Source organism: Gavia stellata, chromosome 13 (genome assembly GCF_030936135.1).
Source record: "Gavia stellata isolate bGavSte3 chromosome 13, bGavSte3.hap2, whole genome shotgun sequence".
Classification (NCBI taxonomy): Eukaryota; Metazoa; Chordata; class Aves; order Gaviiformes; family Gaviidae; genus Gavia; species Gavia stellata.
In genome coordinates, this window is record NC_082606.1 from 15,375,987 (window position 1) to 15,391,833 (window position 15,847).

The 15,847-nt window shown below is 38.5% G+C and overlaps 1 protein-coding gene across 1 annotated transcript in view; it reads right to left on the reverse strand.

Moving 5' to 3' along the window:
• Window positions 1-585: 585 nt before the first annotated feature.
• Window positions 586-15,847, reverse strand: part of ZFAND6 (zinc finger AN1-type containing 6) — a 37,980-nt gene continuing 22,718 nt past the window's right edge. The window contains exons 3-7 of the mRNA XM_059823902.1: window positions 12,727-12,896; window positions 11,411-11,522; window positions 9,167-9,267; window positions 1,975-2,088; window positions 586-1,526 (exon numbers count right to left, since the gene is read on the reverse strand). Of these exons, the coding sequence (XP_059679885.1) occupies window positions 1,378-1,526; window positions 1,975-2,088; window positions 9,167-9,267; window positions 11,411-11,522; window positions 12,727-12,877 (627 nt within the window). The 5' untranslated portion in view covers window positions 12,878-12,896 and the 3' untranslated portion in view covers window positions 586-1,377. The remainder of the gene's footprint in view (window positions 1,527-1,974; window positions 2,089-9,166; window positions 9,268-11,410; window positions 11,523-12,726; window positions 12,897-15,847) is intronic.

The window sequence follows — 15,847 nt, forward strand, 5'->3', positions numbered from 1 at the left end:
GGGATCACTTACAAGCCTGTAGATCCGCTAAGGAGCATGTGGAGGGTGGTTGTGGCAGTGTTCAACATTGAAGTCTGTAGATTTCAAACCTCAGAACTAAGGACATCTCACTGGAGAAACTCTCTCAAGAACCATTCTCTCACCTAACTTCAAGGAAGTCTGTGCAGTGCCATCTGTCAGATACGGGATCACAAACCCCACAGCTGTGTTTCCTAGAATCAGAATCACACGCATGGATCCACAGCCTAGTCACTGGCCACGTCTGTTTTACCTGTAGGTCTGCTGCCAACTTAAGTACATTGTCCCAAATGACCCCAACTCCTGCACAGGAGTGACAAGCTGCACAGGAAGCGCAGAGAACTCCCTATGCAGAATGTATCAATGCACAAGGTAGAAAGCTTCTGGAAATTGTAGTCTTTCTGATAGTTATAGGTTAAAAGGTAAAAAATAAATAAACCAGAAGTTATCTGGTATTGGGATATGGACAGTCTCTGTGGATAAATACACTGTAAGTAAAGGAACCACCAACGGAAGGTCCCCATGAAAATAAAGCAAGAGAAATCCAAATTACAGATGCCAGTCACAGCCACAGGGGCTCTGATTTTTTTAAATTTTATTTAATCAAAGTTAAGACGTGGATAAACATAAATACAGCACAGATACTTCAGATCATTCTTCATATTTGTGTACAGACAGACTGATGGATGTAATTCCAATGAAACCTGCAGTCAATGAAGTGCATACAGCCTTCCCCCCACACACACAAAAAACAATTTAAAAAAAAACACGCAGACAACCTCAGCACACTCTCTCATTACAAATGATTCATACATAAATAGGTAGAGGGTGCAAACAAGCTAATATGCGAACATGTATAACCTCTCGTTAATGGGAAAAAAAACAGAAGCAGCCATAATGATTAAAATACATTCAGTTACTGATAACTAGTTGTGCCATACAAGGCATTATCAAAAAAAGGAAATTGTGCTGCAGAGAAAAGCTATATACAACAAGAAAATAAACTGCAAAGTTAACGCATGCATGTTTTATCCTGGAAAAGCACAGCCCTCCAATATTTTCTCCACGTTTGTTATAAAAGCCCTCTGCACTCAACTAAAATTAAAATGATCTTAAAGGATAATACTTGTAAAGTTTACTTAAGTCTTCAGCCACAGAAAACTGCAATGAAAATAAATGTTCAGAGTCATTTTCAAAACAAAAAACAAAAACAAAAAATCTATTCATCTGATGACATGCATGATTAAAAGGTCTAGGCAAGATACACTGCTCTACATTCCTGATGACTAAGGAAAAAAGCTCAAGTCAATTTAATCTGCAGATGGTCAGAGGATTTTGTATTCCAGCAGAAGCAGCAGTTCAGATCTTCTGGATCTTTTCCCCAACAACTACAGGATTCTCTTTTCTGATTTTCTCAGCAGCATCGGCTTTGTAATTGTAAGAGCAACTGTGCACATCTGAATAACGGTGCATACCACAGTAAACGTTTCCACACCGACATTCAAATCCTGTGGACAGAAATGCTAGCTTAGACATTTCAACATTCTTAATTATACTGGTTTGATTTAAATCCTGAATGTGTTCACTCACTAGCAATAAATCTCAGTCACCAGTGTCAATCAGCCAAAGAGCCTCTGCTGCAGAAAGCATAAGAATCACAAATAATACATTTTTAAGTGATTACAGTACGATTTGACTTGACCATTCCTTCCTATCGCATGATACACTAGCGCAAAACACATTCCTAGAGACCTCCTGCTCTTTTTCTTTGTAAATCTTCACCCCGCAGAACTCAAGCTTTCTTAGACCCTTCCACTAAACCACTGCAACCTTTGGCCAAGTTTTAATTCAAATCAACAACATTGAGATGACCATGCCCCATTTTCCCCTTAGGAGGACCTTTCAAAGGTCCAAAGCCTAAGCAAGGCTAAGAAAAGTGAAATCAGTATTTCTTACCAGTAAGTCCAACCTTCTTCCTGCACATGAAACAACGATTCTTTTTCTGTTTTGGTTTGTCAAGCGACTTGTCTTGTTCTTCAGGTGTAGGCTCTGCATTCTCTGACACTGAAGCTAACATTAAAGACAGTTAGTAAGAACAAAGGAAAAAAAATTCTGTCTCTCTCCCCTTCTCTGTTAAGTCATACAAAACTCTAAAAGCCACATTGTAAATTTAGATTCTGGGGTTAGCCATTTCGCTGCAGCTTCCATGTCTGAAGTGTAATGGACTCTCAGAAGCGGTACTGGAACTCCCTCCTCCTAGACCCTTCAATATAATTTAAGGAGAGAACTCGCTGAATGCTCATACAAAGTTCACAATACAAAAATACCATACAGAAACAGAATAATTAAAAATTAGGTTTAAGAATACAATCCAGTGCTGTCAGATTTGGGAAGAGAATCTGACCCCCAAGTGTTTCCCCACCAATGTTCTTAGTCCAGTTCCCAAAATCTGCTTATAAAAAGCATTGTATTTATGAGGATCAGTTGAGTAAAACACTCCCTTTCAAACATTGAATCAACAATATTTTTGCTGAAGGCTGCAATACTGAGGCCACACTGAAACCTGCAGTGTTTCAGAACAATCTCTACCACTGTGACACTGCGGCTCTTGCACACCTGGAAAAAGACTACGCAGGGGCTAGTCACTACCTGGGGTGAGATACCATTAGCTCAAGATACACAGACTTACAGGGAGGAAGTATGCTATCCTGAAACACAGAAGGAAGCAGGTAAACACCTCATTTTAAAGACACTTTTGCTAAGACAACTTTCAACCTACTTTAATATTCTCTCACATCTGAAAGAGACAGGTTACAGGTTGTGTGGGAGAACATAAAGAAGTAATGGTAGTATTTGCCTGACCCAGGTAAAAATAGAAATTGGCTGGTTTTCCTCAAGTATTTGCACATTCCTTACATTACAAAGCAGAAATAGAAACTAAAAAACCCAACTTCATTTCAAGCAGGGCTAAGAGCCAATCTCTACCCACCAGCCATTGCTAGATCACAGCAGGACAAGTCTCCAGTAAGGTACACAGAAGCTGGGAGTATTTGCAGCAGAGGCAAAGAACAAAAGCAAGCTCCAGCTGGGAGAAGTCTCAATGGAAGCAGAGCTAGAACCAATGCTGTAAAGAAGGGAATACAACAGCAAGCCCAGACATTTGTCAGGGAAAAAGCTGCAGGCATCTCTATGCAGCTGGACTTTTATTAGGCAGAGACTGTCAGATGCAGTTCTGCGCTAGTTCTATGCCAGCCGACTGCTATTCTGCATAACAATTCTGGTGGGGTTTTTTTCTGTGCTATTCTGATGATTTTTTTTTTTTTTTGGAAAGGAAAGGGCACTTTCCACTTTTGCAATGTATCAAAACATCAATGTATCAAGCAACATCAATGGGTAGCAAGATACCTGACCACCAGCAAAGACTTTGCCTGAGCAGACAGTGTATTCCAAAGGTTAATCTAGCAAAGATAGACTGTTACACATGGTTTATTACATCTTTTTTTAAAAAAAAAATCACCATCTATGTTAGAAGCAGAGCTTTTCTTTGTCCTGAAATTTATAAGAATTGATAGTTTGCAAAAAAGGTTCAGTGGCCTTAAATGGCTGTTAAAGGGCACATTTCTGAGCGGACAGATAATATCCAAAGGTTTGCAAGGCAAGAATCAAAAGCAGTAAGGATTAAAAAATGCGAGATAAGTATCAGAAGTTGTAAGACTTACTCAAATGAACTCTTGCAGTGTTACACAGAACAGACATTGCAGTGTTTATTAATTCATTAACAAAGCTTCATGCCATGAATTATTGTTTAGCAGCTAACATTCTCAAGTTCGCATTTCCTGTTGTAGCAAAATCCAGTTACCTCAATGTGAGTTTTACTAAAAGCCTCTGCAACTATTAGCCAAATTTAGGAAAACCTGGCACTGTTCCTGCGTAACAAGGCTCTCTAATACATACATACTTAGATTTTCTTTGTGCCTATGGCTCACATTAAAAAGGTTTAAAAATATTTAAGGGCTGCTGCTGCTCTCTGTAGAACTGAGTGGGAAGATTCTTCTACTGCCGCCACGAGTCACTTTGTATCTACTGTAGTAACAATAAATTTTAGATCTCAATTTGCTTTTGCATAGAAGCCAGAGATTTGACTCAAAATCCTCTAGGATAATCATAAGCATCCCAACCACCAAGCCACCTTTAGATGACAAAGTGCCAGTGTTTAGTGCTCTGTCTAAGCTAAGCTGTGATGAGCGCAATAGAAAAAAGCCAGGTAAAATGCAATACCACCCAGTTTGGAGTTCACAGGAAACATGTTGCAGCCACTCCCAGCTGCTGTACTTTGACTGCATTCCAGGATGCTGCTGCCTGCTTTGCGTGAACCGATTCCCTCCCTCCAGTCCCAGCTCTGCCTTTAGCTGGAGAACAGGAGCACTGGCAGCACCAGTACAAGCTGCCAAAAAGGAATAAGGCATGGGCACACACTCATTTTTCTGGAGCTAAGTTGGACTGGCCCCTAGAAGTTCCCTGTTTTACAGAGCACATTCTTAGCTGATCAAAACAAGCAGAGCCTGGATTTCCTCCTAAAGGCAGGAGCTTTTGCTACTGCTTTGCTTGTGCCAACCCTGCTTGAACTTCAGTGTACTCAGACTGACCATGAAAACAGCACCCAGAAGATAAAGCGCACTCTAGTCCTTGCATCCCTGCAGGCACAACACACAGCTCTGTGCATTTGCTGCAAGACTCCTGATGCCTCATCTGTTCTCTCTTCTCTCCCTACTCTGGATGTTTTACATATGTCACCTCTGCATTACTAGGCAGAGCTTCTCAAAGAAAAAAAGAATACTCTTCCTGTGGGAATGAGGAACAACAGCTGCCTTTACCTCTTAAGTGCATCAGACCTGGGAAAAATACCCACTCCTCCAGAGCAATGAAATGCAAAGTTAGTCCTAAGCAGAAGATCCCTACTTCCTAACATTTTAACACTAAGCTGAAGTAATCAGCCTAAAATATGCTGTTTCAGTGTTAGAAAGAGGCAAGTTAAATTAAGTAAAAGCACACTTACCTACAGAATTTAGTTTTAAATCTTTCTTGTGAATGTTTCCTCTCTCCCTGGGGCATTCATCCAGTAAATCAGGGTATCATGCATTATTTCCTACACTTGTATCATAATCATACTGTACCTCTGAGCCACTGGTATTGTGCCAAAAATCTGAAGTATCCATCAATTCCTTTTGAGTTCTGTCTACTGAGCTGGCCCTGATAAGGTCCACTGAAGTTGATACTGTTAGTTCAACAGCATTCACCTTAGGTCCAGCTTATCTCCATATAAAGTTCTCTAGCAAGTCAATTGTTTTAATATCAATTTTTTTGAACTTAGTCAGCAATGACTGAATTTTTAAACTGTTTTACCTCAGATGAGATAAAATCCTAGATGAGTTGGAAAAAAAAAAATCAAGCGACTTCATTGAAAACAACAGCCATGCACCTTTTACCTAGTTAGTTACCTAGACCATATTACACGACTGATTGCATTTTGCAATGCTAATATATGGACCTCTCCAATTTAGCAATGAGTTCGAAAATCAGAGTGGCTGTTTTGGTCCTCTGAAGTCTTAGTCTCAAAGGGCCTAAAAGCTCACCCGTTAATTTATACAATTTATATTTTAGCCTTATGTTCTTGAGTTGGGAGAGCTCCATAATGTACGTGGTGGAGTGCTCCTGCCTTCCATGACACGTTTCATTTACCTGTTAAAACCTCCCTGAAATATAAAGCATGAATCTTAACCTGGAGAGTTTTAAACTCATTAATCCTAGAAAAGTGAAGTGCCTCTTTACCCACTTGCAAGGCTTGCTGGGAGGCAGCCCCGTTAATCCCCTGGCTAACAAATAAGGAATCCTGACTGGCTAATCCTAAGAAAGCTGTAATATTGACCAAAAGGTACAACAGTCCGTGAGGCAACCTAAAGTGTGTTGGAGAGATGCTCAAAATAGCAGAAAGCTGCTACAAAAGCTGGATTGTACCTTTACGCATTTCATTTTAGGTCATCATTAATGATGTGTTCATGAACTTTAGACTTAAAAATATTTATTAGCCACTACCTAGTGTCTGGGCTTTTTGCAGCCTTCAGTACCTACAAGCATTATGACACAGTCACTAAATGTAAAGTCCAGATTTATTAACATATTCTACAGTTTTCCTGTATTTCTTTTGCAATGCATAAATCCAACGAGGACAAACAAATCTGAACTGTTCTTTGGGATTTTTATCCCTTTGTGGTTTTAGCTTGTCTGCTAACAGCAAGGACTATGTGCACACAGCTCAAGTCCCATTTATCTGTCTGCTTTAAAAAATAATAATAGTAATCTAGAAAGCCTAATTATTCACCCAATCTTTCATTCATTGTTACTGTAGCCTACTAAATTTTGTTAAACAGCAAGTTAAGGGGACCTCAACTACATATAACTACAATAGACTTCACTTACTATGCAAGCAGCATAAAACAATTTGCTCCAGAACAGACATTCCAACAAAGCAAGATTTTTATCAGAATAAATACTGAAAAAATGATCAAAGCAGACATAATTTCTTTTTTCCTCCCCTACATCAACAGAAGTAGCATTATAAGCTCTTCAGTCTGGGACCAACTCCCACGGTTCTGTGACTTTTTTTTTAAAATGCTACAAAGCCGGACAATACTAACTTTGATTCACACATTTCTATTACATTCTTGTCAGCAGCCCAAAATTCAAATTCTGAATGATTGGGGGGGGGTGGGGGGGGGGTGTGTGGGTCAAAACAAGAAACTTTAAGATGCACAATTGTGACAACAATTCAATGAAATCCACTTAGCAACCATTTAAGCTGCTTTCTTTACCAAGTTACACTTCCAAAGGAAAATACTTTAAAACTGGAAACACTACATTTCCTGTGATTTTCAGTTAAGGGATAGCACAGAAGCAACTCTTCAGAAAATGAGGCTGACCCTGCCACAGTGAGTTATAAATAGGGATTGTAATTTAGAACTGCAATTACATGATGGTGGTGTTCTTAGTTTAGAAATCACTATGGTACAAAGAAAAAGGACACAGGACACAGCTGAGTACTCTGAATACCTGATATAGGTTGACCCTTGAAATACATACTGTAAAACACAAATACACCCCTGAAAATCAAAGCTTCTAGTCTAGAAACCTATCTTATCTTCTCATAGGGAGAATTTGATTTAGAGGTGGAGAATTAGAAGGAGCATAAATCTATTCAAATGGGTAAGAAGAGAGACATTCCTCTGAAAACTTGCTGGGAAAAGTCTTTTCACAGGCCCAAGTCACCTCACAGTACAAGCATCAGAAGAGTACTTTGAAATAAAGCACTCCCCCTGCCTCCCAATGAAAAGGCAGCAGATGCTGCAAACCTAGAGTTTCAACTTACAGCTAAGCCAAGCAAGTTAGATACATGTGTAAACAGAGAGACTAATTCAGGCACTGGATGGAAGATGATGAATCATGAGACTAACAGGAAGAAGAAAAAAAAACAGGGCAGTACTTCAGCTTACAGAAGTTACCTTTTATTTTCTGATATATGCCACATCTGTTATCAGCATAAACCTGCAGTGCAATATTCATGTGCCTGACTGAGGTGTTCTGCTTCTGAGGTTCTCGGAAAGGGATGTGCCTGCATGGGAGCTAGGTTACAGCTGGCAAGCAGCACATCCCAGGTTCCCCATACTGCAGAACAGAGATTAAAGTAGAGCCATATCTGTGTTACTCAGAGGTATATCAACTAAAAATGTAGCTTGCAAAGCTACCTCTGCTGTGCAAATATATAGAACTTAAGAAACATAAGCCTTTTCAGCACTTGCTCTTCTCTCAAGCTGGGTAAGGCCAGACATCATTGATCAGTATTAAGAGCATGCCTTACGTGCATTGTCAAAACTGAGGCAACAAGAGCTCTCAGGTCCAGAAAAATGAACTAAATAGCAGGTATTAGAACATAGGTCTAGAATATATCTTTTTAAGAGTAAACATGTTTCTAGTAATTGACATCTCAAAGGCTAGTACAAAATGGCATTAGCATTAAAACCTCTTCTAAGTTTTGCAGCTACTGTTTGTGTAACTGAGGAGGTGGCCTTACTCAGCAGAGTAGCTGAATAATGGCTCTTCTATTCCACCCTACAAAAAGGGAGACCTCAGGTTTAGAAAGTATGTGAAAAGCAGAACTTTGATACCGGAAGTACAGTGAAGGAACTTATATTTAGCATCTTTAAGTGGAATTACATGTTGCATCTGTGGAAAACCCGAAGCCCTATGTTTAGACTAGTCTACAGAAACATAACTCTACTCACTAAAGCATTAGCTGTGTCAGCAGAAGTAAAGGCAGAATACTTACTGACTTACCTTTAAATACCTTTTATAACATCAACGGGTTACAAGTCTGAGCAAATTTTGTATACTACCTGGCATTTTTACATTTTCCTAAGAAATACTATTAAAAACTCTTTAGTTTTAAGCTCTGCAAGCCTGAACATAAAAAGGAAAAAAAAAAAATCGTGGGGGAAAAAACCTTTACGTTGTATCAGCAAGAAGGATTTTAGGCCAACATAGTTACAATCATCCACTCAGCCATTTTCCTTCAAGCAACCAGAGTTTGTGGTTTGGTAATTTTATACTTGATAAAGTGAATTTCAGTGGGTCAAAATATTACACCACTACAGTTCATAAGTGAAAGGTTCTTTTATAGGTGTTTCATGTTTATACAAGATACTAACACTGTTCTTACAATAGCTGTAACACCCTCTATCACAAATACACTCAAACTTCTGTGATATTTGCTGCAAATGACTATTCTGAGAAGTAACAGATACTCAAAACTCTTACATGTAATAGCTGTGGCATAAAGACAGAACAATAAATTGATTTACAATGTGCATTTCCAACCCAAATTAACAAACTTGTTATGGCAGATACTGAAATCACCAGTTAAACATTAAAGTTTTAAGGCTTGCCTTTTAAGAAAAGAAAGTTTATCCTTATTTTGCCTTCTGATTTCACAGAATATTTTGTTTAAGAATAAGCCATCTCTTGAAAAGGAGTATATTAAGAACAGCCAAAGTTTTAAAAACATTATAAGTTCTGTCTCTGAAAACTAAGCACCAACCTTGCAAATCTTCTGTCTCAGGTACTGTTTTGTCCACAGCCGTACTATCCGGTTGGGATGATGCTACAGATTCTGTTAAAAGTGACTGACTTGACACAGGGCTGAGGGGCAAAAAAAAAGTTATTGATTTTTGAGGCATGTCCATATTCTATAGAGCATTCCTGAAAGAAATACATTAAAGTACATCTTGATGAAAGACCATACCAAAACTTTTCACTCCAAAGTTGTTTCTGTAACCACTTAAAAACACCATAGTGTCTAAGAATACTGGACAATCTGAATTGATGAGAAAGTTAAACATTTTTGCATTCATACTGAATGCAATAAACCAGTTCAACTATAAAAAGGGAAAAATATTTCAGGGTAGTTTGGCATACCATCCTTCCACACAGAAGCAACAATGCAACACTCAATATGCAAGGATTTTTATAACATAAGTCAGCAAGATAATTGCAGAGGAACTACTTCTGGTGTTTAGTGGTACAAACAAGAAAATTGCAGCATGTCAATGTTTCCAGTAATAAAGCATCTGCAGCTGTACACAGAACCCCTTAGATTTTCACAGTATAAAGTGGTGCTGGCCAAACTTCCCAATCCTGTCAGCCATACTGCTAAAAATCACAGCACGGCTGAAAACCTCACAGATGAATACCCTGGACAGTTACGGGAGAGATACAATACTAGCAGTCACTCACAGCCAAACTGCTCATCCAGCAGCTCTACTATGGAACAAGACAAAGCTGAAGTCCCAAGCAAGAGGTAGCACTACGCAATTTGTTTCTCCCTTTCCACTTCGGGATTCACTCTGAATCCAAGAAGTCTGATTACCCAGCAGTCCATGAACCAGCAAATCCCTACCAGTAGTCCATGACAACCAGGGCATTGGAGTCGCAATTTTAATTGCCAAGAATTGTATGTAGGTCTTAACTGCAGGTTTGGTCACCTACAAAAGGGCATTGTCAATTTACTAAACGTTCCCTCAGAGTATCGTAACTCTGAGGTATTGCCAGAGACTGAAGTTGAATCCCTGCTTTTATTTTGCAAAAAATAACAAGTGCCACTGATTTTTTTGAAGTGCAAGCCCAAGAGCAACCATCCACTCATTTCTCCTGTAACCAGTAATCAAGCTAGCAATCAAAGAGATACTTTTTTTCTCCTCCATGGTATTATAAAGGTTGCGTGAGAAAACAAACCCAAGGTACCATAGTTGGTTCACCTCTGTGCATTGATCTGCATGGTTTTTTTTTCTCCACACAAACCAGAAAAGTTGTATCAGGGTAAGATATCTATTTTCTACCCCCAATTAGAAATCCCAGAATGGAAAGACCAAATATAGCACCAAGCACAGCACCTAGCACTCAGTTCATATGCACGATCCAAGCATGAGATAACACCTCCTATGAAAAGCTAAGGAGCAGAAAACAGTCTGAACAGAATCAGCCAACATAACTGATGAAATCACCCTCAGCCTGTGTTTTACTACATTCTGATTTTTAAAGGAAAGTTGGAATAAATATTACTGCAAGTTAGCTTCCATAGTATAACACACTAACACTTTTTACTCAAAAAATTTCCAAAGCACTTAAGTTGCTGTTGGTTGTGTCATTCTAAACTGAAATGCAGCCACTGAACATAAACAAATATTTAGCTGTTACAAACGGAGAGCACTTAGTAAGTCTGAGTGATTTACAAGAGGACATTACGTCTCCTTGAATAATCCAGTTGGAAATTACTTGTCTAATAAGTAATCAGTTCAGTAGCACAACTTGTACTAAGATTCAGATATCTTTCCCCTGTTCTAGTACACTCCACTTTTTGCGAAGCAACTGGTTTGTTAACACATTATCATACACATATTTATGAGAGCACTAGTAAACAGCTTTATGCCATTCTACAAAATCCTCAAATTTCTAAGACAGAAAGAGTATTCCTTTGGTAAATGTACAACTGCACATTGTGGAGTCAGAAGACTAGCCAGACAAATCTCTGTAGAACAGCATGAAGCTGGCAATGGTCCTATTTGAGGCTAAATTCTAAAGGCAAATTTGCGTTTGAATGCAAGATGTAGCTAACAGATCAGCTACTATTTACTGTGAGATCCCATGCTTTAAAGTTAGCAGTTAAATCTTAGACTTTTTCCTAATCCAGGTCTTAGCATTTAATTATGCAGTATCAGTACACTTCATTTAATCATCTTGATACAGATTTTTATGTAAAAACACAGAACAGACAGAAACAGCTTACCTTGGCTGCATAGATGGAGTTGATGTAGAATCTAAAGTTGACTGAGTTTCCTGGGCACTGCCTTCTGTGCACTGAACCGGTAAGGACTCAGTTATACTACTGACAGAAGTTGCTGGAAGGAAGACACTAATGTAAAATGTGTTACAATACTTCAGGAGATTACAAAAGTTACACAACACAATTGTTCTTCGACCCCCATGACACCAGTCAGGAAAGTAACTGAATCTCAGCTGTATCGTAATGAAACATAATTTTACAAAAAGTAATTGTGTTTGGCCATATTTTGATCACGTTCCAGCCCCAGGCCCCCAGAAGTTACACAGCACAAAATGTTGAAGCTGAAGCTTTAAAATAGTTACTATTTTCTGCTAATTAAAGCATCTACAAACAGCTTTCTCAGCATAAACTGCAGTATTCTGACATAAGCTTGGTTTCTGTTTAAAAAACCAAGATGGATCTGTGAGAAACAGTAGTGTAGCATCTTAATGCCAACTTAGGACATAGATCCCCAGATTTCAATGGAAGCTATTGCTTCAATTTTAAAATTCAAGTTTTAATATTAAAAGTCAAGAAGGGAAGTCTTCAAGAGTACACCATGAGATTCCTTACTGTCAATATCCAGCCAAGCCAGAAGAGACATTTTAGAAGATCCAGGGAAGGACTCCCTAACCCTCCTTCCCCCAGCAGAACATGCTGAAGTTAAAAACATCAGGGTGAACAGAGCAAGGAAAAGCTCCTCTTTGAGGACACCATTAATTTAAAGGGGGAAGAGCTTTTGCTAGCGAGTGAATATAGGAAGACAGCACTTATTTTAATGGGAAATCTGTTTTGTAGGAAAGACCACAGTACATCAGGCACTGGGCCAAAACGAACAAAAACCATCTCTATCTGAAGTTATGAGAAACTATTCTTAAAAAATGTCTACATGTTAATACTTTAGCATCAGGCTGCAGAAATTAAATATCTGTATTTTAAATGCTTTTCACAAACATTCCCCAAGCTAAGTGTTATCTCTACTGTCAGCAATTTCAGGAAAAATGTTGGTATCGTTTCTTCCTGCATTTTTAGATCTTCAAATTGGAAACACTCAGATTAATGCAAAAGGTATTAGCAAAAGTCTATTTCTGAGCAGATTAATCACAGAACGATTATGTTATGAGCTTTCCATCCAAGCTCATTTCATAAGGTAAGATACTTGAATAAAATGGTTTGCATTAACACTCCCATACTTTTAGTACTTGGACACAATCAGGAAGCAAGTTGCTGTCTACTATGTCATTTTGAGTTGTTCAAACAGACATGTTAGCATTACTTACCAGGAGGGCTAATTCTACCATTACTGTTCTGCCTTTGAAGATGTTCTTTGTAGCACACTGAACACATGCCATTTGTACGAGGATTCCCATAAAATCCGCAACCAGTGGAACAAAGCATAGGCACTTGGCTACGGTTAGTTTCTTGAGCCATTTTCCCTTCTTCTATAAACCTGAAATTGATATGTACAACCCAGTATTTAGAGGCCTGATAAAACCCTTCTTTTACATTTGACACTTGAAAAGATGAGTTCCCTATAGCTCAGCAAAAAGATCTTCTAGAAAAAACACCCTGCGAGTAACTCAGTGGCCTTTCCTAAAAAGTCTATAAAGTCTGCCCAGTAATACAAATACAGTCATATGTATGCTTTGCACGACCCATACACACAGACCCCTCCAGCCCCACCGCTTTATGGTCAATACATAGCCCACAAAGAAAACTCATTTTAGAAAATATTGGAAGTGTTACTGCTTCTAGCAGTAAGTTAAGGGGAGGTAGGGGATGGGGACACCTATACTGAACTCCTCTTGAAACTTGAACACCTGATACTGTGAATGAGAACTATAAAATGAAAGACAAGCATGGTAACACATGCTTATTTACTGCATATTACAATTAACAACAGTCACATGAATTCACAAGTTACTGTTTAGTCACCACGTCATTAGTGAAGGACAACACAACTACTTACTCCAAAACCCGTATTATGATTTTTCACATGCAAAAAGAACATCACCCTTTCAGTCAAAATTATTAGACTAGGTACACATACATCCTATATCTCAATCTTGCGTGCAAATATACTAAAAATGAGAACCAGAGATAATATCAAGGCAACTCATATAACATCCTTAGATTTAGTTTTCATAAACACTGTATATTTTGTATTTTTTGTCCCTGGCTTGTAAAGATCTGTAAACCTTCTCAATACAAGAAAATTAGAACAACCAACCATTTTCAACTGTGTTCTGAGCCTCCTAACTATGCTCAAATGGTCTAACTTGTAAATAAGTTATTGACATCTGTCACTCAGTGAGATAAAATTAATTTTCTGCTTTTTGCCCCTCCATCCATAAATATATTCTTGCCTTTTTTGTATCAGTTTTGAAAGAAAAAAAACTTTCTCATTAAGACACTAAGTATCTCAAGGCATCAATTATTTCATTCACGATCAACTTAGGTCTACCATTTTATACTTGCTGATTAAAAATTAGGCTGAACTATGGACGATTTTAATCCTTCCAAGTCAAACTAAAGATAAGCAATATTACTGAAAAAATAATCTTTGAAGTAACATCAGTATATATTTCAAAAGCAAAGAAAAGAAAATCCAGAAGGGAAGGCGTTTCAAGATATTTGAATACTTCACCAATTGCCAAGTTATAAAACTAGATTAAACCACAGTAAGAAGTCCACCAGGGTAAAAAGATTTCATTTTACATAAGATGTATTTGAAGCCAAATACAAACAAGTTACCCATTATTTTGTTTTTAGACAAATATCCTCATCTTCTCTCATAGCCACATCCATTGCATTTTGTTTTTATTTCACCAAAGCATAGGAAACTGATACTTCAAAGGCAAACCTCTGGGTTGCAAAGCTAACAGCAACACAGAAGCGACAGTCAAGTCTTCTGTTCACAGCAATAAGGTACTCTAAGGATTAGAAAGTATTCAAGATATAAAACAAGGAAGATGTACAGGCAGGAAGACAAAAAAACATCTGACAGTATCTTACTCAGTTTCAACCTGCAATTAAGCTTGTTTCAGCTGTTTGACTGCACTCCCCCACCCTAATATAGGAGCATTTGCTTTTAACATACAAAGCCCCTACTGACCTCAAATGACAGCTAAATTTGATTTTGCTGAAGTACTGTACTTGTAGCTGAAAGAGCACTTTCATTCCTGCCTTTCTCCAGACAGCCCTTTAGAATGAAACTGCAAGTAGCACATGTGGGAATTCAACTCTTATGCTGGCCCCAACGTTCAGCAGCCATTTCAGGCGAGTGTAAATGAACACAAGTTTTCTGTGCCTTGGTAACTCAAACCAATTTAAAGATGAAACCTTACGCAAGTCACTCTTGGCATAGACTAATTAAAAAAACACTTTGGACAGACTATTTCAAGGGCTAATAGAGATTCAATGTCACAATACAAATATTAATCCTTTTAACTTTAGACAGCAGCACATTAAAAGAACCCTACCACACTAACTTTGAAAATTTACCATGATTCCCTTTCTGTTCAATAGTTAGCTTCAAGGAGTACACAGGAACTCATGAACAGCACCAGTTACTGCTAATTTTCTTATCCCCAACACAAGCGTTGCTGAAGGGACCAAGTGCTAATGCAATCACAGCGTAACAATTTCTAACATGGACATAAAAAAAGTCTGCTCCAATTCAATAAACAAATTGTGAAAGGTGCACAAAGATGCCCAGAAGAAAAACAAGAAAAGCTGGACTGAGTTCCAGCTAAGCCAGTTCCCGAGTTCATTAACCAGTGGATCCTGCCACCAGCCAAAGCACAAGCCACTGGCATGAGGCTCCAGAACACTTAAATCTCTAAGGGGAAGTGCCAGGGATTCTTCTGAAGAGTTTTAATAAAAGCCACAGGAAGCGGAAGATCCTTCATTGGTTGCTAATACTCAGGGAATAAAATGGAGAAGAGATAGGATCAAACTGATGCAATGTTACGAAGTCAAATGAGAAAGAAGCTGACCAATACAATAGCTTGTTGCGTTCAGAAGCAGGCAAACACATACAATACCTCACATCAGCTCCAGTGCTCAGCTGGAGCCTCACCAACCCAATTAGTTCCCTGAGCCACCAAAAAAAACCACCAGGAAAAAAGGGTCATCACCACCATAAAAAGTTTTCTGACAGTTCAGTGAGCTCAATCAGTTCATGCAAAAAAAAAAAAAAGAAAAAAGAAAAAAGCACAACACACAGAGAAAAATCTCTGGAATTGATGCGAGGGGTGACATACGACCAGGAGGGACAACACACATTTTAGCAGCCTGTAAGCTGCTGAGATGGTTGAACTGATCTATCTGAACCCTAAAGCCACAGAATGCCAAACCAGTATTCTACTAGAGCTCTTTCTCCCCAGCTACTCACTCTCT